Source organism: Heliconius melpomene, chromosome 12, assembly GCF_056956725.1.
Source record: "Heliconius melpomene rosina isolate 202511_hmr_F chromosome 12, ASM5695672v1, whole genome shotgun sequence".
NCBI classification, from domain to species: domain Eukaryota; kingdom Metazoa; phylum Arthropoda; class Insecta; order Lepidoptera; family Nymphalidae; genus Heliconius; species Heliconius melpomene.
In genome coordinates this window covers 14,330,796-14,354,154 of record NC_140400.1, presented here as the reverse complement: position 1 = coordinate 14,354,154, position 23,359 = coordinate 14,330,796, and the positions used below count along the sequence as shown (strand labels likewise).

The window sequence follows — 23,359 nt, the reverse complement described above, 5'->3', positions numbered from 1 at the left end:
GTCGAATGCAAAGCGGTGGAGTCACGTCGTGCATAAAATTGACAGTGATCGCGATCTCGCATTTCCATTGAGATGTGTCCGTTAAGTACAAAGCTGACAGCTGCGCATTTATAATGGTTTATTACTATGCCTGATGGCGACATCGTTCGGAGGCTCCCAACTAAGCCCTGAGACCCTTCCTCGTTGTATCTCAGTGCTTTTAGACGTTCAGAAACAAAAAAGCATTCTACACTTGTTTTTTACAAATTTTGTTTTATAAAAAGTGCCTATTCTTTAAACACTTTCAATTTTATAGCGTCAAGTGTAAAAAATGTAACGTTTAAAAACTTGACGGTTTGACAAATTTCATTGGATCCCGATACAATTTAAATTGTAGGGGTAACTGGTTTATAGCCACATTTTTCCACTTCGACAGGTGTCGGTCACGTTGATGCCTCACGCACAATACCACAACTACCACATACATACAGATCAGCGGACAATAAAGAATAATTGTGAATATTTTTTACCATTTGAGGAATATGATATTGCTGGTAGGTACTATTATAGGAAACCTCTTTTTTTTCAAATTAAGTATTTTTTTACTTAAATACATATGTTTTGACTGAGTTACACTTTAAAATTCTGCAATGTTATACATTATGCATACCGAATTTGAGCAATTTAATGCCAAACTTGAAGTAACTACATAGCTGTGCTCTCAGATAATTCGTGACCTGCAAAATAAATGGTAATCTGTCACGCTTGATTTCCCTGATTTCTTTCTTTTCTTTTTTATATTTCAAAAAACATTCTGCTTTTTAAAAATTGATTTACACTTGACATCAGCAGGTGCAGTGCACGTACAGCCATCACGACCAGCTCCAAGTGGTATTCCATTCAATGTTCTTTTGTCCCGTGAAGCAATTAGTCTCGGTTACAGGTGGATGGCGAATGTCTTGAGTCACGAATGCTGTAGGTTTTAGGGATCCGTAGACAAAGCTGCTGTATGATATTAAACTGATTCTTAAATTGGAGTAAGCTTTGCTTTGGTGAAAAGAAAGATTTTACGTAAAGTTATGGCGGTTATATTTAACTTGTTTGATTTTCGATTGTTACAAGTTATGTTACATATCACTTTTATTATCATTTGTTCATAATATTCTTTAACTTGGGTGCTTGACATTTTACAGAAATATCATATTCCACCCACAATTATTATTGATTCATTCGAAATTCGATTCGCCCTGCATTCAAATACAGGAAATACCGTTCTGACCGACCTCCATATTAAGTTTTAAGTATATTGCTGATTAAAAAGTTATAAAAATTCTTAAATAAATACACAATATATTATTTTCATTATAACCTTTATTTGGAGCGATAATAGCGGTAGCGGTTTAAAAACATAATAATTAGCTCAAAAATATTGTTGGAAAAATTGCTTCCTGCAAAGACTGGTTCTGTCACACGATACCTTCACCGAGCTGAGATGAAGCCTTTTTCCAGTCACTCTTGACCGTCATGCTCCATACTTTTTACACAACAGTGCTCGAATTTCGTGTGCTCTTTGAACTGGTTTAATCGAAACAGTGGAAAAAATCCGTCAGACATACCTACAGATCGCGTGTTCCGGATCAGTGCTTTATGCTCTATTTTATTTTATTACTTGAATTCTTGGAGTTATTTTAAAGGCTTCTACGCGGCTGTGGTGTTGTTGTAGATGTTTTAAGGAAAATAATATAAATGAGAATGGCACGGGCGTCATAATTTATTTATTTGGTTTAATTTACAATTTCTTTTTTACTTATGTAAGTTGTTATATAGAAATAGGTCTGTACTTTGTCTTACTAGAGCGAGGAAATGAAAATAATTCTTCAACTCTATTGGGGGTCGAAACTATCGCGTTTACACCTGCCTACTTTATAAAGTACATATACAAGTTTTGAGTAGCAAAATGGACAGTCTATTCGACCTTACCTCTTTATCACTGTAAACCGGCAAAAAATTCGATGACCTAAGGTCATGAAAAACTGGAGCGAAAGTAAAAATGAGTGGCGGAACTGCGACCAGGCGAAGGTTGTAAACATCCAAAAATGGATGCAAGCACCACATTACGCTTTGTGGAGCAAAGTTGCGTCAGTTGGGGCCGACGTACAAGGCCCCATGGTAATTATAAAATGTATAATTTAATACATGGACCGATTAATTTAAACTGGAGCAGTACGTATTTTTTTTTTACAAAATCATGTTCGTGTTTTTTTTTTCTGATTTCGAAGTTTCTGATTTTTATGCCCGAACTGAGTTGATTTCGTTCGGTTTTGAGGTCTAACCACGCTCTGGACGGTCGTTTAATTAACATAATTTTAAGGAATTTGGGTATATTAGTTTTTTCATTGTTGACATGAATATCTTAAAATATATTTTTTTTACAAGAATATCGGAGTTGCCATTGTGGTGTTATTATTATTAGTTAATATTTTATGAGGTAAATATAAATGAATAACTTCGTATATTTATTACTTTCTTTTTCAGATTAAAGATATGAATAATCTGGCGCTAAAATTAAATATAACTAAATTACATTTAATTCTAGCTTAATATAATTCGATCATAAGTTCTAAGGATCAAAACTCTCTATTTCATTCCGCTTCTTATTTAACCTCACATTATACATATAAAATTCACTACAATGTTTTAGTTGGTGCTGGCGAGCATAGAAAGTATTTAAAAAGCGCAATTTCACGGGGACCTGACCGCCCAATTCTATTGTAAACAAGTAATGACTGACAATTATACGCGATGCCGTGACATGTGCTTGTACGTTTGACTTCATTATAATGTTGCACAACTGTTCCAAAGTAAATATCTCTTTTCCCGGTTAGAGAATTGAGTATTTGAGGCCAGGCGTGGCGCAGGGGCACCAAGTGTGACTGAAAATGCGAGTGGTTGTAGGTTCGATTCCCGCTCCGATGAAATGTAATATTTATTTAAATTTATATTTTCATTTCTTCGCTCTGGTGTCGAGGCAAAGCGCGGCGATGAGTTCCGCCACTCAACACGCAGTACCTCGAGAATTCGCCTGTCTAAGTCTAAGTCTTAATACTAAGTTGCTAGATTAGGATTAGATAAAACAATCGAATTTATTGTTTCTTTGTTATATTTAAGTCGCTCTTATTTAAATCACTAGTATTTTAGGTGGATTAAAGGGTCATCGTGTGACACGGTATCGGTCATTCACTTCATAGGTCACGTCGAGGTCGATCGTGGCTGCTCCGAGTGACCAGAATGTTTAAATAATCATTTGCTTGCATCGCACAAAAATTTGTATTTTCAGGTCGCCGTACTGTACTTCACGCGTTCCTCATAGACACTTGTAAAAAACATGACGTTGTTCTTATTAAAAGACAGGATAAATAGATATATTATATTTTCTTTTTTTTTCCTATATATTTATATTTTTTTCCTATATGTTTATAAGAATTGTCAACAGTATTTTGGGAATAGTTGGGTTAATTCGAAAACAATTGCTTTTTAATTTCAATTTACTTTCGAATTTGGTAAATCAAATAGTGATACCGATGAAATGACGAGTGATTGAATTTTCCTATTCCAAATTATAAAATATACGATTATCCAATACTTCGTGATGTTCTAAGATTCGTAATAATTCCGCTAAGAATGCGTCAAATTATCCAATTATATAAAAAAATTGCCTCCCACGTAGCACCCAGTGTTAAAATAGTCCGTCCCCTACTTTCCGCCTAATTTTAGAAATATTTCGTATTGCAGCGTTATATCTTGTTACCGGAGCGAGGAAGTGAAAATAATACATTTCTTTGAATGGGAATCGATTCCACAACCGTCTCGTCAGGCGCTGCGTCACTGCTCCACGACGAACTCTAATTGCTTCAATTAAGTACAATGTAAGTTGATGTTTCAATGATGATTTCCCCATCTATTGCAAAAGGTACAGAGAGATCTGCAAAGTAGACTCATTTGTCTCAATAAGAAACACAAGCCAATATATCTCTCAGACATAAGAGTAGGTACATATCTTAAGTGAAAGACTGGCGCAACTATGTTACTTAAATGAATGCTTCATAAAATAAGAACATAATGTAAATAAATTAGTATTTTCCACTGGGCACCACCACAGAACATAAAACTAAAGGTTTATCGCGCTCTTGACATCGAATATCTGGAGATGAGAAGAATACCTACATGTTGTACAATAGAATGGTTGACATTAAGTAATTAATTATTTTAAATCAATAACATTATTTGTTTTCACATTGCAAGGTTAATGCTTTTAGGATTTTCCGATGAGATCATGTTCTTCATGTGAACTTTTGTCACCAAGTTGTATATTACACCTACGGATATTTTGGATAAAACTTTATTGTGCAGTGGAACAGCTTCTGACTGTAAAACCACCAATGGCTCCATCACCATTTTGAGGAATAATTATATTTAGCTAGGTTCCCTGTGCCTGCTAACTGTTAAAGCTTGACTTGTCAAAAAAAAAATGATTGAATTTTTTTTAATTGCTTAGACGTAACTTACCATTCCTTAGATAATAGATTCCTTTTTAAAAAATCCACTAGTATTACAAAACATATAGATATAATAGATAGATATAATATAGTACTTGTTTTATGTAAACATCTGAAGCTAATCTTCTTGGCGTAAGACTTATGGTCCAGTGGCTCCTTAGCTCGCCCGAGGACCCCGTTAAGTGGAATCTTGTCTTTAAGTATTTGGTATTATTCATTTTTATTATAATTTTATGCATTTATACGAAATACCGTCGTCGCTGTTGGTGGCGTTATTAACATTTGTTATTTTGTCCATACATTTGTTGTTTATGTCTGCAATTTGCTGGAATCTGATTTGTATTCCATTTATATATGTATGTGAAAGCGAAAAGATTATCTCTAAGATGTTGTGATGCTGGTCAGTAAATCAAAAATCAGGAATAGTTATAGGAAAGCAGGAAATTTATTCAGTATTATTACAATCAATTTAATTATCAAATACATTAAATAAAATTATAATTCTCGTCATTACAATTACACAGAAACGTGAAATTATATCTTGTGCCAAGGACAAGAATTAGCTTCTATATATAATCTAAGATATAAGTTAATTCTCCAGGAGCTCTCTCTTTTACAATTATTCTGAGTTGGAATCGAACCCACTACCTGTCGCGTTTACAGTCACACACCTGTGCGCCTGCACCACGACTCGCCTCAAAATAAATAAATATTTTCGGAATTCCGATTACGTCTTAAATATTTCCTTTATTATGTTACTTTTTTGTTCTAATATACGTATTAATTGTATATGTACTTGTTGATATTTATTCACCACCACGCACCCATGGTGTGGAGCGAAACCCCCACATTCCACAGGTCTCGGACATCTGCGTGAGGTGTTTACAAAACAGACCGTAATGCGTCTCTTTGTGACCTTAGCGGAAACACTTGTTAGTATACTATTGAGTTCACTTGAACTGACGATATATAGGTAGTACCTAGTTGTTGACATATATGACAATACCGGTAAAGTGTAAATTGTAATTATTTATCATCTAAATGGATTTCTTTTTTTTATTATCTAATTGGATAAATATGTATGGATAACGGACCAGTTTCCAAAAATGTACAATACTGAATAATATACGTGATGAGTCCGGTTAGTTTCATTTAAAATGTAGGCTGAGGGAGCCTAGTGTTAAGACACCCCCCCTCCCCATTTTCCGCCATATTCTGGAGGCAATCCGTGTTGAGTTGTGGAACTCAACGCCGCCCTTTGCCTCGACACCAGAGCGAAGAAATGAAAACATTAATTATTTTATTTCCTCAACTAAGAATCGAACCCACGACCTGTCACGTTCACAGTCACACGCTCGTGCCCCTGCACCACGACTGGCCTAACTTTTGATCTTATAATCTTTGAATTAAATTGCATAGAGTTTTACAGTGTAATGGAATTCTACGTTATTTTACAGCAAGTTAGCGGTTACGCACGAATCATAAATTTTCCCGTGATTATGTGTCTATCTGTACATTTTTCCTTGTTGTTCATAGCAATAACAGTATTATTGTTCTTATCTTGACTCAATATCATAGTGCCTGCCACCTTGCCACCTGCATACTCTGGCTGGGAGACTATAACGTTAGGTTGCTCTGGTCTTAACCTCTTCCATCTATGCTTTTCAAAGATATTATATGCTGCCTGACTCGATTCCCACTCAGGTAAATAAATATCTTTTAAAAGCTTTATATCAGCATACAGCGTGCAGCTAAAAATATATTCAATACCCTACCCCCAAGTGAGATGTAAAGCCAGACTTAACATTCATAGTGTTTAAGAACATCTTCTGCAATATTTTTCACACCTGTTCTATTCTCTTCTATTATGACTTTTCTTTTAAAATTCTTCATATTTTGTTAAGTAGACGTTTTAGAAGTAGCTTCTTTGAGCGAATAAATGTGTTTTTTTTGTAGTATAAATTAAAATAAAGGTAAAAAAATTGCTTACTTCATGACCTTGTTGCTCAATATTAATATTAAAATTTTATTATAATACCACACTTATCGAGCATCTTATCGTCATTCGCTCCGGAACTAAGTCGGTGGTTTCATCACACAGTATATTTTTGTATGCTAAAATGGTTATGCAAATGTTGATTTCCTTGCAAATCTTTTATTAGGTAGTTATCTATATAAGGTTGTGTCAAAGTTTAACAACTTAGACAATTTATTAACATAAAAACCCACTAAGCGTAAACGAGTTAATGTCAGGTGCTTAGAATAATAATGTCAATGTTTATATTTTACAAAAGTTATTTAGGGAATATTTCAAACTCATGTTTGCTATATTTTGCCTAGTAATTTCTTAATACTTTTATATTTTGTTGAACTTATTATTATACACGACCACGGGTCGCTAAGATTGGGAAAGATTGTTAATAAATAAATAGTACATTTTTAAACTATCAAAAAGAGTCAGAATAGTCATAGTCATAACAAAATAAGGATATCGATAATTTTCTCAACTTTTCAATATAAATTAAAATTACTTTCAGCTTGATGCCACAATTTGATCTTTAGATTAATAGTCTAGCCTCTACAGACCGACAGACAGATGGACCAACATACGGATAGACGGATAACAAAGTTATCCGTCCGGATAGACGGATAAAAAAGTAAAGGTTCCGTTCTTTTTTGGGTTACGAAATACTAAAAATAAAATGTAATTGAAATATGAACCAGCAACGTTCTACACCACTCGTCCTTGTCAATTATTATGGCGTACATCAATGAGGATATAATTATAATTATATAAAATAGTTTGTATGTGAAACTGAAAATTGAATATTACTCGTAGTCAAGTATTGACTACAGTAGTTAGGTATAATGTATGGCAGGTAATTACCGCTACGTAACGACGGTAACACCTTTGTGTTCTGACCTTGCGGTCGACCCCGTACTTAGCGACTGCTACGCTTGGGTCAAATTTATAGTAGGTGTACTTATTATAAAATTTATTTTTCTTCAGCTTGTGAAGCGTGAAGATGTGATAGTGTTAAAACACTCCGTTTGCCACTTTCTGTCGAATTTCGCAATTATTACATGTTAAGTGGCAAACTCAATCACGCTTTGCCTTGCCGCGTTTTATCTTGTTAGAAGAGCGAGAAAATAAAAAAAAATATACGAGTCTCCATCAGCCTTTTTAGGTCCACTGCTGGACATAGGCCTCCCCCAATGCTCGCCACTCCGTCCGATCCTGCGCCCTTTGAATCCAGCGGGTTCCCGGTGTCTTCTTGAGGTCGTCGGTCCACCAGGTTGGAAGGCGGCCTGTACTCCTTTTGCCGAGACGTGGTCGCCATTCGAGGACCTTTCTTCCCCATCGGTTGTCGGTCCTCCTTAGAATAAGGCCTGCCCATTGCCACTTTAGCTAATATACGAGTATATTAAGTAATTCGTTGGCCAGAGTGGAAATCGAACCCACGACCGACGCGTTCACAGGTACAACCTATGCTGCTGCATCACGTGATCGCAAAAAAATTATACTTAAACTTTAATTAAGCCATATATTTAAGAAGACAGCTACAGTTTCGTTGTCAGATTAAGGTCGGGCTTTGTGGAGGTCGCGGAACATTTGACACTCGCTCTCGACGTCGCGACATGCCCGGTGAAATGTGATCTCTCGAAGTATTGTAGATAGATGTATTAAGAAATATTTATTTATTAGGTAATTGATATTTTAGAAGTTGTATTTTTAAGTAGGGGCTATCGTGGCGTAGTGGCGCGGCGTTTAATTCTAATTGTTTCGGTGGTGTGTTCGATTTCAATGAATTATTTACATTTTTTCGCTTTGGTTTTTCGCGTTGTATTATTGGGTGGGAAGTGAAGGACACAGTTTTTACATATGGTTCCCTAATCCTAACATGCTATATATGGGAATACAATGTAAAGTTAAAAAAAACAATAACAAAATTGAGAATAAATTGTATATTGGGTTTTATAGGTACATTTGTTTGTTGTACCGGTTAAGTATCGTTTCATGTTTAGCTTCGAAAACAAGTCAAATATAACACTAGGTTCCCTCTGTCTACCCTGCTGTGTGCCGTACACGCAGCGGGAACCTGATTTTTGGTATTTTACATGATAAAATCACAGTCTCATAGCGCTGATAACAGATTTGTACGTAGTTTTCTTTTAAAAAATAGTAAATAATAAAAAGTAGCATTGTAGCATAAATTATTACCCAAGTTATGAAGACTGACACGACACTGCCATTACGAGTTGTATTGACTTTAGCTTTATATTCCGACCTTGCGCCCGCTAGAGGCTGAGCGTGTCGTTTGGTGCCGTACTTACCTACTGTTTTGATTTTCTTTCAATGTTTTTAGAATAAATAAGATGTTATATTGGTTTTTTTGTTAGGTTTATAGGTTTTTTTCTCCCCAGTCGTGGAGTTAATTATTATTTTGTTAATATTTTCATTTCGTAGCTCTAGTAACAAAGGAAAGCGCGGGGTTGTGTTCCGCCATTGGACACGCAATGTATCAAGATTCGGCGGAAAGTGAGAAACGAGTAGTTAACACTAGGTTCCATTTGCCTATTCTGCTACATAAAGCAGCAGATACTGACAGAAAATGTTATAGAATTGTTTTAATAAATTGAAAAACATTGGTACTATTATTAACTCAACTCAATTTTCATGTGACCTCCGTTGAAAACGACGCTTCTTATCACATGACCTTTTTCTTAACAAAACACAAAGAAACGACGCGTGAAAAGTTAAAATTAATTTTACTGTATTCGTAAGTTGTTAAAGTTGATTTTTCTATGCATTATTTCATAGAACCTATTACATTTGACTCTAAACCGTATTTTAATTTTATTAAGGCTGAATTTGGGATGGCATTTTTGAACATAGTTTTCGCTGTTATCGGTCGTCCGCGTACAAGCCAGTTCGATTCGTATACTTTTTTTGCATTTATTGGTGTTATTTCTGATAAATTCTCATAAGAATTCTAATATTCTAATATAAATATAGAGAAATGTAATAATTGCTACATTTGAGGATCGGTCACAATTTGATGTAGTTTTCACTTGAAAGAAAAAAAGGAAAGCAAAATATTTTCTTAAAATTTTTCATTTGCTTATTTTGGTATAGAAAATTTTAGATATGTGTAGACCGACCGCTATTAAATTATTCTAATAGCCGAGTTTAACATATTAAACTTATATTTGGGAAGGTGAATTTTCAACACATTTTCCTGCACAGAAGGCAGAGGAAATGTAATCTTAAGCGAATTCACATATTGCGTATTTTGAAGCCTAATTCCACGCCGCACCGTAAAGCAAATCAATAAAATTGAAATAATTTAAATATAATCAATTTCCTAAAGTGGGAATCGAACAGGTTACCATCGCGTTTACAGTCAGTCTCGTCCCCACGGTGCTACGTCAATATAACCAAACGAATTATTTCTTCATTCTAGGCATCAGTAGAACAATTCAAAATTGTAAAATTTCATACATTATTATAAAATCCAAAGCATAAAGAATGATAAAGAAATTAGTTTCAACTTAAACATCCTCCCTTTAGTCCTTCTACAGTTTGTCCATCGCATTATGAGTATATGTGTCCATGTGGGCGGCGCGTGGGCGTCCAAATAAACATGTCCGGGTAACGAGGTAAACTACCCCGGCAAGTTTAGTATAACGTGTCTATCGCCACCGACAAGTAAGTTCACCATTGAATTGCTTTACTATATTTTCTAAATATTATTCGTACTTTTGGTCATTTGAATAGTGTTTTTGACATTTATGGCAAGAATAAGGTGGAACTCAACACCGTACCAGATATTTAAAAAATCTAATTCGAATTTGGACTAATGACCATTATGTTTATATCCCAACAATAGTGCTGATGTTATTCATTTGTTAAATAATACTTAAATTCTGATAAAATAGATAGTTATTCCTATGGACAAATTTTAAATAGTTTTTGCCCTATCATCTATATTAAAATAATTAACATTGAATGCGATTTTTTTAATGAATAACCGTACAAAACTATAACACACATATCTTTTTATCGTTGCATCTATAAACAGCAGAGTAGGCAAGATGAGTATAGGATTATAGGCAGATATTTACAATATCATTTAAAGGGATATGTAACTATAAGTTAACAGGTACAAGATATTTCGCGAAACAACTAGTTTTTCTATACAATTTAGTCTAGAACAATAGTTGACCCGACGCGTTGACCGATAATCACAATCCGATAGCAAGGACTAATGTCTGACGCGGCCAATAAATCTCGATCGGCCGGAGTACCTGTTAAGGTAGATAGCTTATCTTTTCTTAGTTATTGCCCATATAAAACGATCAGTGCCTTAGAAAGTGTGGAAATTGTATTGCAATAAGGAAATGTTGGGGAGAGATTGGAGTGACCCATTTGTGTCTCCCCACTGTCTGGTGGGGGAGACTTGGAACTGTTGCCTCTCTGAAGGTGGAAATTAATTTTACTGGAATAAAATAAATATTTTATGTTAGTCCAGATGGAATTATCATGACGTGAAGTTCATGGGTTATAGTTAAATTTTGTCCATTAATATATTTAACACTTACAAAAATTATAGATTCATTTTTGTTTCGATTAGCTTTGTTTTTATCTTTGCCCATGCTATTTTGAATTAGAACTATGTTTTTGTTATATTGTGTTACGTTAATTTAGTAGAGGTCGTCGTGGCGCAGCGCCATAGTGTTCTACTGCAAGTCAGTGTAGGTTCGGTTTAAGACTTAACTCAAATGTCCAATTGTCTTTAACACTAGGTTCTCCCTGTCCACCATGATGCGAGTATATGCGAGATAGTGCGTGAAGCTGTATAACTATTACTCCAGAAAGAAATCCCTGTAAGCAATCACACAAACACCACACATTACGATTGTCCATACAATAAAATAAGGTTTTCAAGTATCCACCTTTACCTACTTTTCAGAACAAGCAACAGGTGAAGGTCCATAGGTACGTTGTGTTCAATGTCTTTGACACGATTACTGCGTTACATAAAGGTGACACCGACGCCGGCGCCGGCGCATCGCGAATTGTAGCAGGTGCTAATTAACAAGAGGAGCACTTACGTAATGTTAAAACCAATATGCCATTGAATATTATTGTTTGTTTGTGGTTTTGTTTTGTCTATTATTTATATGTATATCTGTTCTATTTTGATTACCAAGTAGGAGGTTTTTTTTTGGTAGACTATGCGCGGCGTTTATCTCTAGTACTCAATATCTTTAAAATTTCCGGAAAAAGGAGAATGGATGATCACTATAGGTTTCCTCTGGCTACTCCGCTATGTAGGAAATTACTTTTTTATATCTAAATGTATTGTTAGAACATATGGCAGGCAGTATGAAGTAGTATATTTTATAATTGTATATCTTAAAACTTTTTTGGGATATCAGGTTTAATTACAAATATTAATTTTTATTTTCATTTTCTCTAAATCAACACTTATCGTTTGCACCATACCAGCTTTGCTGACAACCAGTTCGTCTGTCAAAGTGACCTTCTATCGCAGGTCGCGGTAGCTCGTGTGGTACGCCTCCTGTTTACGCCTGCGTATCTTTAGCACATCCCATGGTCGTGACTAATAACAATCTAGGTTAGCATTACGTCACTATCAGTATCGAAACGAAACCGAAAGCAAAATTGAAAATTATTTTTTAAGAGAATTGTTTATGTCAAGATTTTTAAGTAGAGAAGAATTAAGACTATACCGCTACCACCATCGCAATAGATCAGCTTCACGCTATATCAAGCACACAGCAGGGTAGGCAGAGGGAACCTGGTGTTGAGTCACTCCGTTCCCCACTTTCTGCCGAATTCTGGAGGCATTGCGTAGCGTACTCAACGCCGCGCTTAATCTCAATAGATGTATAGGATAATTTATGTTTTATTATTATGGAAATGTCAGTTTCGGTCGATGGCATAGAAAAACTTAATATGAAACTTTTTTTTATTACCACATATATAACTATAGTAAAAAAATCTTACCTAATCTATGTTGATTGTTATGGATAACCTGCGGAAATTAGCATAATGGATACGTCTCATTTCATTGCGATACAGCTGGATCTGCCATTTCATGATTTTTAGAATTTATTTTTTAAAATTTAATTGATTTTAAAGGAAGATGCTTTTTGTTCTGCCTATTCTAAGTGTAATATGTAATCATCACCAATTATTGGCTGTTCGCTGGACGCGTGACCGGTTCAGGTCGGTCAGTGGTATGATGACTACCGGGTGATGCATGAATTAGATGTAGGGTCATGACCGAGGCGAAACGCACGTCCATACTTTATGTTATACGGGAGTGCTCAAAGGTAGCGATTAGGTACCTACTATACGGTTAAAGTTGTGTCAGTAGCTTGTGAGTCGATTATATTGTTAGTAATGTTTTGTTTGGATTTTGGGAAAAATCTTAAATATCTGGTTTTTGTTTAGTTTCACACTGTATTTCGTATATTGGAGGGTAGGCAGAGGGAACATATTGCGTGTTAAGTGGCAGAACTCATCGCCGCGCTTTATCTTGTTACCAGATCGAGGAAATAAAAATAAGTAAATACATTCCATACAATGGGAATGGAATCAACAATCATAGTTTTCAGTGAGGCGAAGTGCCGCTGCGCCCACGGTGCGGATAGGTAAAGCTGGTCCTATTTTTGTTAATGCTTGTTTTTCAATTAACAGACCTTAAGTTTTAATCTTAATGATTATTAAATGTTCAATAGTTTTATACGTATTAAAAAAATATATTATTTTCTGTCGTTAGAAATAATTTAATCGTTTTCATACTTTAACACAGAAATTCCCCTCGAACTTTAAAATAACGATGTAATATAGACGTTGTACGCTGAAGTGCCATAAATTACATTTTCCCCACAAACCCATGTTTCAATGGTAATATCCAATAAATCGTTTGTTTGTAACAACACATGTCGACCTCTGAGCTCAGAGGTCGGTTGAGTATTACCACTCAGGTGCTAACTATACTAATGTTTTCTTATAAGCATGCTCAGTTTCTTTTTATATTAGTAATGCATATTCTAGCTTTTGGAAGTCATAAGAAATAATATAATATATTGTTAATTTTTGGTTCAACAATGCCCAGGGCTTGTTATTTTTGGGATTTATTACATTATTGCCGACATTTTGTTTACGTAGACTAGGACTAGACTAGGTGACATGCTACTTATTAAAATAATAATATTTTTCCGGACTGCTAAGGAAGAGTTATTAACCGTATTGGTTCTATATTGGTATTTTTAAATATTATTTTTTCTATAAAATATTATCGCCCGTTTTGTTCCTCACTTCATAGTAAGCTGAAGATCTGAGCACTTAGTGCCTGACAGAAATACGGTAGTCACGACTTAATATAAGTATCGAACAAAATAAAACATATTAATGAACCACTTAAATGAACAAGAAATACCTATATGTATGTACTGATAAGTAGGAACATTGATATTAAATATTGAATACCTATACAAATTAAAAAAAAAATTAAATCAGCTTCACGCTGTATCCCAACCACACGCTCTGGTGTCGAGGCAAAGCGCGGCGTTGTGTTCCGCAACTCAACACACAATGCCTCCAGAATTCGGCGGAAAGTGGGGACCCAAGTGTTTTAACAGTAGGTTCCCTCTGCCTACCCTGCTGTGTACAGGATATAGCGTAAAGCTGATTTCTGAATGAGAAAAAAAAGATATAAATATGTAAATGGCGGGATACAAGATGCAAATAACGTAAATTTCCATGGCTCACCATAGCATTGTTTCTCTTCGAGAAATCAGAAGTGGACAAAAAGCTGAAACGATTTGCATGATAAAGGCCGCCGATTTAGAACAGGGCCACTAAAATACTGCTTGGGACGAGTTAAGTGATATTATGTATTACGTCATGTACTCGTATGTCGACTATTTACTATTTGACGTCGTCCCTTTGCCTTAACAGTGAGAGAATTTTCTTTTTTTGTAAATATTATTGTTTTTTTTTTAAGTAATCTTAGTTTGAATTGAATAGAAATTGCGCTGAGTGTTGCAGCACAGTGTGTGGCTGTAAGCGCAATGGTTGCGGGATCGATTTTCAATCAGGGGAATAGAAAAGTAGCGTTGGGTTGCGCCATATTTTTAATGGGGCGTGAAAGTATAAAAAAAAAATAAAATAAAACAATTAGATTTTATGCACATATAAATAAGAAACCGCTTAAATTGACATACATTATAATTCTTATTATAGTGGGAAAATCCCGTTAACTAAATATTAAATAATGAACTAAAATATTGCAAATTACATTCGACATTGAAATAAGAAGACGACTATGACTTACGTCTTCATAGTAACCGCTGGTAAATTATTTAAATGTTAATTAGGTACAATAACAAAGCGCCATTCTAACGTCTCACTTGTGTCGCACGTCAAGTAGTGTTTATTCATTGCTGTGTCCGTATGCTAATGTTCGGTCACCGGTCACCGGGGACGAAGGTCGCGTGTAGGGCGGACGTATGGACGCGACCGTTTTTTGTACTAATTTTTCCTATTTATACAAGCGATTGTAGTCTCTATTGCTTTAATATAAGAGATCGTTATATAACGTTGAAGTAGGTGAACTGGTACTTGAAAAGTACATATATTTTTATTTATCTTTTAAATATTTGCACTATGTATGTTTTTTCTTTAGTTTTTAGTGTGATGTAGTGAAAATATTACTAATAAAAAAAATACTTCTAATAAAATTTTGATATGGTAACGCCATATGTAAGAATGTTAGCCAAGATAATGAGGATAAATTTTCTTTAGAAATGTTAATATAATAAAATGTCTTATAGTGTAAATCTGTACACATTTACCACAGATCAAATGCGATCAATTTTTAATTATCTTAACCTAATTACTATCAAATAAATAAACAAGCAAACAGTAATTTCATACAATTACAAAACTAATTATTATAAAATAACAGAAAATAATTTCTAGTCTACATAAATTCAAGGATGGAGCCTGTCGTGACTTCTATTCTAGAAATTGTTGAATAGTTCAAAGCTAATAACACGAGATGAAGACCTGTCATAACCCACTTTAGAACAAAAGGCACCTGGCACCGAACCTTGGCACGACCTCCGCGCATCCTCGCTCCACATCTATTGTTCCGGTGGATTTTATATCTATATGAATATTGTTTTGTTTTCAATTATATTATATGAATTATCTGACAAAAAGATTGAGATGTTTGACGTCATCGGTAGCTGTCGTGACGAAAAAAACAAAAAAAAAACGTATTTGGCAGGTTTGTACTCTAAGCCGATGATATTATATCAAATAACTAAAAACAACTAGATATACGTAAATACTATTCTAACACAAATGTTTCAGGAAAAATAAAATGAAAAGTAAATTGTGGTAAATTCAGATATAAACAACCACTTTAATTGTATATTTTATTTCTTTTATACAGGCGTTTGGTGCGCTAATTATTTCTTAATTAGAGATTGATGTAAAATCTAAATAATGCATAAACACTGCATTGAAACATGAATAATTACATTTTTATTGCACCTTCGAGTTCGTGAAGTTAGTTAATGTCTTAATCAAAACATTTGTTTCTAGCGTTGTAATAATACATCTTAGTTAAATAATAAACATTATACGATTCCAGTGTTATGTTGTTCTGTAAATGCTATTATGGTCTTATCGTATGTGTAGGTTTTTTATTTTCTTTCTTCTTTTGTTTTTTTTTTCTTTAATTATCAAATTTTAGTCACCAAGAGGACCCCGGGCACCTAATGTTAAGACACTCTGTTTTAATAATTTAAAAGCCACCCCGTTCCCCACTTTCCACCAAATTTTTAAGACATTTAGGGAAACTAAAAAATTAATTATGATGATCAAACAGTCGTTATACGTTAATAATTGTCGATGTACACTTACGACAAACCAAACCAGTTTTATGAAATGGTTTCATAAAACAATTTATTTTTTTACGTACAGCGACAAAAATGTTATAAATAATCAATAATTTCCGATACAACTTCGTAAACCATAAAAGACTGTGGATAACCGCAGTCCCGTAACAGCGTGTCAACAGGTCTATTCAACGTTTTAATGTCAGTTTTTCGATTGTACCACAGATTAGCGGCGCTCAGAGAGAGAGAGAGAGAGAGAGACCCCATAAATTGTTATATTTACTACTTTAACAACTCTATTTCCAATCATTCTCAATAATTAATGATCACAGATACAATCTCACATCGGCTCGAATAAACGTATAAACATGTGATTACATACGAAATGAAGATGGTTCTGCTGTCTTAATTAAACATTATTTACACACGGCAACTGAAATTGACGTTATGTTAATGTGTACAAGCAGTAATGTACTGTATTTATAACTAATAGGGAATATTTTAGCTTTTAAAGTTGTTATTATTTTTAAATTTGACTTTCTTTTGAGTACTTTCTTTTGGTAACAAAAATATGTTATAATACAACTAGTGTAATTACATATTTTTCACCTTTCAATCATTGTATAGTTAGAAATGAGCAATGATTGCGTTTTCAGTATTAATGATTGAATGTGAAATGAATGAGTTCATTCAAACGAGTGTGTCTCGAAAGTTTAATTGGGTTATTACGAACGTTTTATTAATTACAATGGTGGTGATCTAATAAAGTTGTTGTAATGCTCTCCGAGTCTCTCTCCTCTAATCAATCATTGGGCAATAAGGATACGGCCGCTACAGTTATAAATGGCTCTACGTTCTGTGTTTTATTATTGTGTCGACGTTTGTGTTGATGTAAGTATATAACAATGTTATAGAAGTTAATTAAGAAAGAATTCTCATATACAAATATTCACAATATTTGTATATGAAATTTGATATTTTGTATTTAAAATTGAAACGCTCCCGTGCCTCGCTACCTGACTGTCTAATCACTATACGTGTTGCCGTGTTTTTAAACAATTATTTAATTAAAAATATAAAAAAAAAAAACCGAATGATTTTATCTAAAAGTCTGGTAAATTTCTTGGAAAAGATTTATTTTTTAATTATAAATAGTGGAATCGTTTATATATAAAAGAATATAACAAACACACATACACACTTTGCATTTCAAAATTCCAAAAAAAATGTAATTAAATCTATTTCTATATATACATATATATATATATATATATATATATATATATATATATATATATATATATATATATATATATATATATATATATATATACAATAACAATCCTAGTCAGCTCGTGAGGTCGCTATGAGTAAATATAATGATTCATGGGCCTCCCGCTCCCAGTCCGCGGTGCCCAATAAATCATATCATTACCGGACCACCTCTTTGATCCGCCGCTTACCTTCGACCCGATCATTAATACTGAACATGCAACGTTTCAACGTTAATGAATTACTTGTACGCGATTTTATATACGAGAGAGTACGTAACAATGATGCATCGTTGATTGTTAGATGAATCATTGCGTTAGTGTGTAGGGTTGATTGTGAACGCGTCGGTTGTGAGTTCGATTTCCCATCGGGGAATTGCAAGGAAAATCGCGGCGCTGTTTTCCGCAGCGTATAAGTGAAAGAGAGACGCAGTAATGTTTCGAAAAATGGGGTGAATAGTAATAGGGCGAGGCAAAACGTAAACATTAAATATGTCTTATGCTTGAGTGGGAATCGAACCCATAAACTGTCCTGCGCTTACAGTTGCATGTTTATATCGCTGGCTAGCTGGCTTAGATTTTAATAATACAAACAAATAAACAAAACGATTATTAGATACCATCTGATAAATGATAGAATAGGTTCATCAGTCGAAGTGATTTATGCAAATATTTCTGAATAAATTACACGTTTACAAACATTTGTATGAATCGATGCCATCTCCGTTGCCGCCGTACAGTCAGTAATTATATATATTAGGCCCGACCCGAGGTTGGGAGATAAACGCTCATTTCGAGATTATTAGGAGCTTATTTGTAACTTCTGGATATATAGGTATGTATGTATCTCTTGAAGTTATTATTGTGTATTTATATATATTTATATATTTTATAAAATAAGTTATTTCTACGGCTTATTATATGTGTAGTGGGTTCAGAAATAGCACTGCCAATTTTTTATCCGTATACAGGTACAATATCAATTGATTTATTATTACTTATTTTCATTTTAGAGCTGTTGGTAACGAGGCAAAACGCGGCGCTAAGTTCCGCCACTCAACAAGCAATGCCCAAAAAATTCTGGGTGAATTGGGGAACGGAGTGTCTTAACATTAGCCTACTCTACCCTACTTGCTACCCTACCCTGCTATATACGGGATACAGCGTGCAGCTGAAAAAAAATTAATGAACTTTTCAAATTCAGGTCCCTTTGTTCGTAAACTTTTATTTACATATAATAATATTGGCGACAGATATTACAATTAACATTAAACCACCTAATTTACAATATACCTATCACTATATTAGTATCATTAATTATATGAGTACTTAAACAAAGTAGTATTGCTGAGCTTCACCCAGCTTTCTAACTCACACTCGACATAAGTAACATTGTAAGATTTTATACTTAGATTATAGGACAATATAATTTTATAACTCAATCGAGCACCGTGAAAATATCTGTTACTCCGGCTATCTAACTGTGGACATGGTTTTATCGGCAATGGCGGCTATTTCTGTAAAATATACTAGCATAAAGCTCTATCGAATATCGATACCCTATTGTTTCGCTTCACTAATCATTTAAAATGTTAGGGCACCTACCGCGGACCGGACCTACGGACTGTATAATAAATTTGAACCGAGTACCACCGTTAAGTCCGTGCCGTTATCGTCGTACATCTTATGTCTAAATTGAATTAATAAACGCTATATTATAGTGTTTGTTAGATTTTTATGTTGACTGTAATATGGTCTTAATGAAGTCACATCTTGTAATTGCAGTAGTAGGTACTAGTATAGGGCTTTTGATTATGATAAATATCTATGTTTCTAAAAGGTTATAGATTAAGTTTAATTTATTCATTTGCGTGTCATATTAATATTGTAAATGTAATTGTCTGTTTAGTGTTCCGAAGTAGTATATTATAGAGGACACTAGGGCTCAGTGGGACAACATCTGACTGTAAGCGCGATGGTTTTGAGTTCGATTTTTACACGGGGCCAAGAAATAATTTATTAATGAATTATATATTTTTGTTCGAGCAATGTCTCGAATTCAGGCAGAAAACGGAGATTGGAATATCTTGATATTAGGTTCTTTCTGTCTGCCCTGCTGTGTGGAAAGAGGGTGAAGCTGTAAAATGAAAATTTTGCAAAGAAATCTTCTATATATTATGTATGTATACCTAGATAGATCTTAATGAAAAAAAAGAGTGGCGGCTATCTTTGCCACGCTTTGCCTCGAGACCAAAGCGAAGAAAGTAAAATATAAATTTAAATATATATTACAATTCCTCGACACGGGATCGAACCCACAACCAGTCACACACTTGTTGTGCCTCTGCACCGCGACCGGTACAGACATTACGTGTTGAACAGCGGAAGTGAACGCCGCGCCGCACCTTTTTTTTTAAATTAGCGTATGTATAAAGAATTACAAATCATCCTCTATTAGACGTTTATCTATCGCCCTAGATTGCATTCAAGAGCTAACCTTCAAGTAAATCGTCGGTCTGAACGCTGTTTAGCAAGTGGAAGTCATCTAATTAGGTTGTGTTGCACGATTTCAATCCACGGCGAGTGAGCCGCCGCCGCCGCTGGCGGTGTATGCTGCAGTCTACGCTATCATTATTATTAAATTAACTAGAATTTTTTTTTAGTTTTTTTTTACCTAGCTAGATTTCTTTTTTTTTAGGGAAAATGAGATAGAAATGTTAAGGAAAGAAATGTTGCCTATTTTTTTAGATATTGCGTTCTACTTGACAAAATAATATGTAAATTTGTCTAAAGGTACCGTTGAAATATCTATGTAATAAGTAAAAATCTTAATAAATTAATTATTTTTATTTACTCTGGTAACAAGACTCGTTGAGTTGCGTTACTCTACACGTATTGTTTAAAAAAATTGGGCGGAAGGTGGGAGACCCCTCCGCCTTCTCTGCTATATTCAGAATAGAAGCTAAAAAACTGTAAATATTTACTAATATTTGTATTTTTTTGTATATAAATATACCGGTCGCGAGCGTGGCCCGCGTCTCGCACAAGGCGGTGGCCTGTCGGTAGTCGGGCACGTAATTGGCACCGCTTTCTACACATCTCCGTGCGAAGCGTGATCTTGTGCGGGTTTTTTTGCTCTAAAAGAATGGGTGTAATTACACTGGTAAATAGGTTATAGTAGATCTTTTTAACTGTATTCGTATATAGGGTCTTTCTCTTGTTTTCTTTTTTTTTGGTTCATATTGTTTTCCTTTAGAATATTAGATATTTGTAATATAGATTGGTTTTGTGTACATAAATATTTTTTTTTATAAATAATACATAATCTATCTGTCTATGTTGACGTTAATAAAAAGATGGGGAACGGAGTGTCTTCACGCTAGGTTCCCTTTGCCTACCCTGATGTGACGTTTATAGTCATATCAGAAAATTTAGAAATAAAAAAAAATAAAAAATGCATTTAAATATGCTTATACAATAATACATGATTAACCCTATTCATTCTGTAGAAAAAACAAAAAACGTGCAATCGTACGTCGTGAGTATCGTGACAATATAACAGTCGGCCAAATTAAAACACACAGTCACCACCGGCACCGCCACGCGTGCTCTCTAATCGCTGTAAAAGCCTCAATTGCCCGCAAATGATGAGTGCAGGTTCAATCTACGGGTAGGTAGTATATGTGGTGGTAACACCTGCGTCGCCCGCGGCCACAGACACGCTCTCAACTAGAGTAGCGGTGAATAGATTTGAACTAATGTGTAATTGTTTATTTTGTTAACCGACTTCAAGAATGCAGAAGTTGTCAATTCGACTGTTTCTTGTTTTAGTTATAAGTTTTGCTTTTGGATTATTTTACGTATATGGACTTTTAAATTTGACCGACAAGTAAAAAAGACATAAAAAATACATAGCTAATGATAAATTTATGTATTTTATCACGAGCAGAGGGGCCCTAGTGTTAAGACACTCCGTACCCCACTTTCCGCCAGATTTTTCGAGGGAGGCTGGTGGAACCCATCGCTGAGCTTTCGCCTTCGTGCCAGAGCGAAGAAATTTAAAGAGTGGACATTGAACTCACGACCGTCGTATTCTATCTATTCGTCGTCTATCGTTTCAAATTCGCAATAATTTTGCCGATTTCAAAACTGTAACTATTAGTAATTTTCTCCATCTTAATGATCTCGTACTTAATTGTAAATTACAATGTAGCTCAAATTTATCGTAACCACAAAACTTCCTGTAGGCAATATCTTTAGTAATGTCGGAAGCACTAAAGTACCTAGTTTTTAATATTCATATTGAAATATATACTTTAATTTATGTGTTATAGTTTCCTCGATTACTTAACAAGCCTTTCACAAAACAGACCATCGATTGCCGATACAGTGTGTGTGTGATAAAGTATCACAATATTGCTCAACTGTGAATTGGGTAGTTTCGATATTTATAAATAGTTATATACATTTTGGTAAAAAAATAATAATATTACAATAGTGTAATAACCTCCGAAAACTTGCCGCGTCTTATCTGAACCGTAAAATATCGATTTTAACGGTAGGTTCGGCAGCGGCTCTCATTACCACCGGCACCCACAACTTGTCTAAGAAAAACTAGCCAATACGTCTCAGTGTCTGAAATGCTCGAATTATCAATAGTTTTTTTTTCCTTTTATCGATGTTTGAGACAGTTTTTATTGCGAGTTTTTTTTTGTTCGTATCTCTGAATAGATTATGATTACCATTTGTGGTTCATCGCGTTGGAATTTGATTGAACTTGGACCGAATTCAATGTAAGTAGTTTTTAATTATTCGTCTATATAATAATGTTTTTATATATTTTTATTGTTATATTGGGAATATATAACATTTTGAATGTTTGACCGTAGGGTAGGGCGATGTGACGGCTCGCACCGCCGCCGGTCTAATGCTGGCCTCACTGTCACGTCGCGAGCTGGACGCCGACACGCCGGTGGTTTGGCCCGCATGGTGTTACTCAGGTATCTATATATATAAACAAAAACATATATATTGTATAATTTATTAATGATTTTCTTTATTATTTACGAAATTAAATAAGAACTTACACCAGGTTTATTTATTTAGTTAAAAATATATACCTTAATAAGTAATTAACAACTAGTTGTATATCAACAAGAAATATCTCTAAGTAAAATGGGCATAACAAAAACAGGAACACACATAAAAGTGGTCTTAATTAACGTTTCAGTCGTCAAAAGCTCAGCATTCTCTTTTACAGTTTAGCATATAAATTTTCCAGTTTATTTGTTAGCAAAGTAAAGTTGAGGGCAGCGCGGCTAAGACGGTAACAGGTGAGTCGCACGAAGCAAATGCTTGAATATCTAGTGCACTCGCGGACATTCAATCAAACGGTAGCTTGGAGAGGCGCGGACGCAAGCAACCTTAGAGCACGGCGTGGAAATGATATACGAGTAGGCATATATGAAATATTATGTAAAGATTTTATTTAAAAAATCGGATACTCCAAGAGGTGCGAGTTCAATTTCTGCTACGTATTTTCTTTTTTTACTAAATTTAATATGTTAGACATAGTTGTGTCAATAACATGTAAATACATAGTCTGGT

At 34.5% G+C, this 23,359-nt stretch overlaps 1 protein-coding gene across 2 annotated transcripts in view; it reads left to right on the top strand.

Moving 5' to 3' along the window:
• The window catches only part of LOC146534083 (uncharacterized), a 178,197-nt gene that overhangs the window by 51,732 nt on the left and 103,106 nt on the right, over positions 1-23,359 (top strand). The window contains exon 2 of one of the 2 annotated variants that reach the window (XM_085194416.1): positions 22,642-22,752. The exons of the other annotated variant lie outside the window; for it this stretch is intronic. Within the exon in view, the coding sequence (XP_085050542.1) occupies positions 22,680-22,752 (73 nt within the window). The 5' untranslated portion in view covers positions 22,642-22,679. The remainder of the gene's footprint in view (positions 1-22,641; positions 22,753-23,359) is intronic. 2 annotated transcript variants of the gene reach the window in all.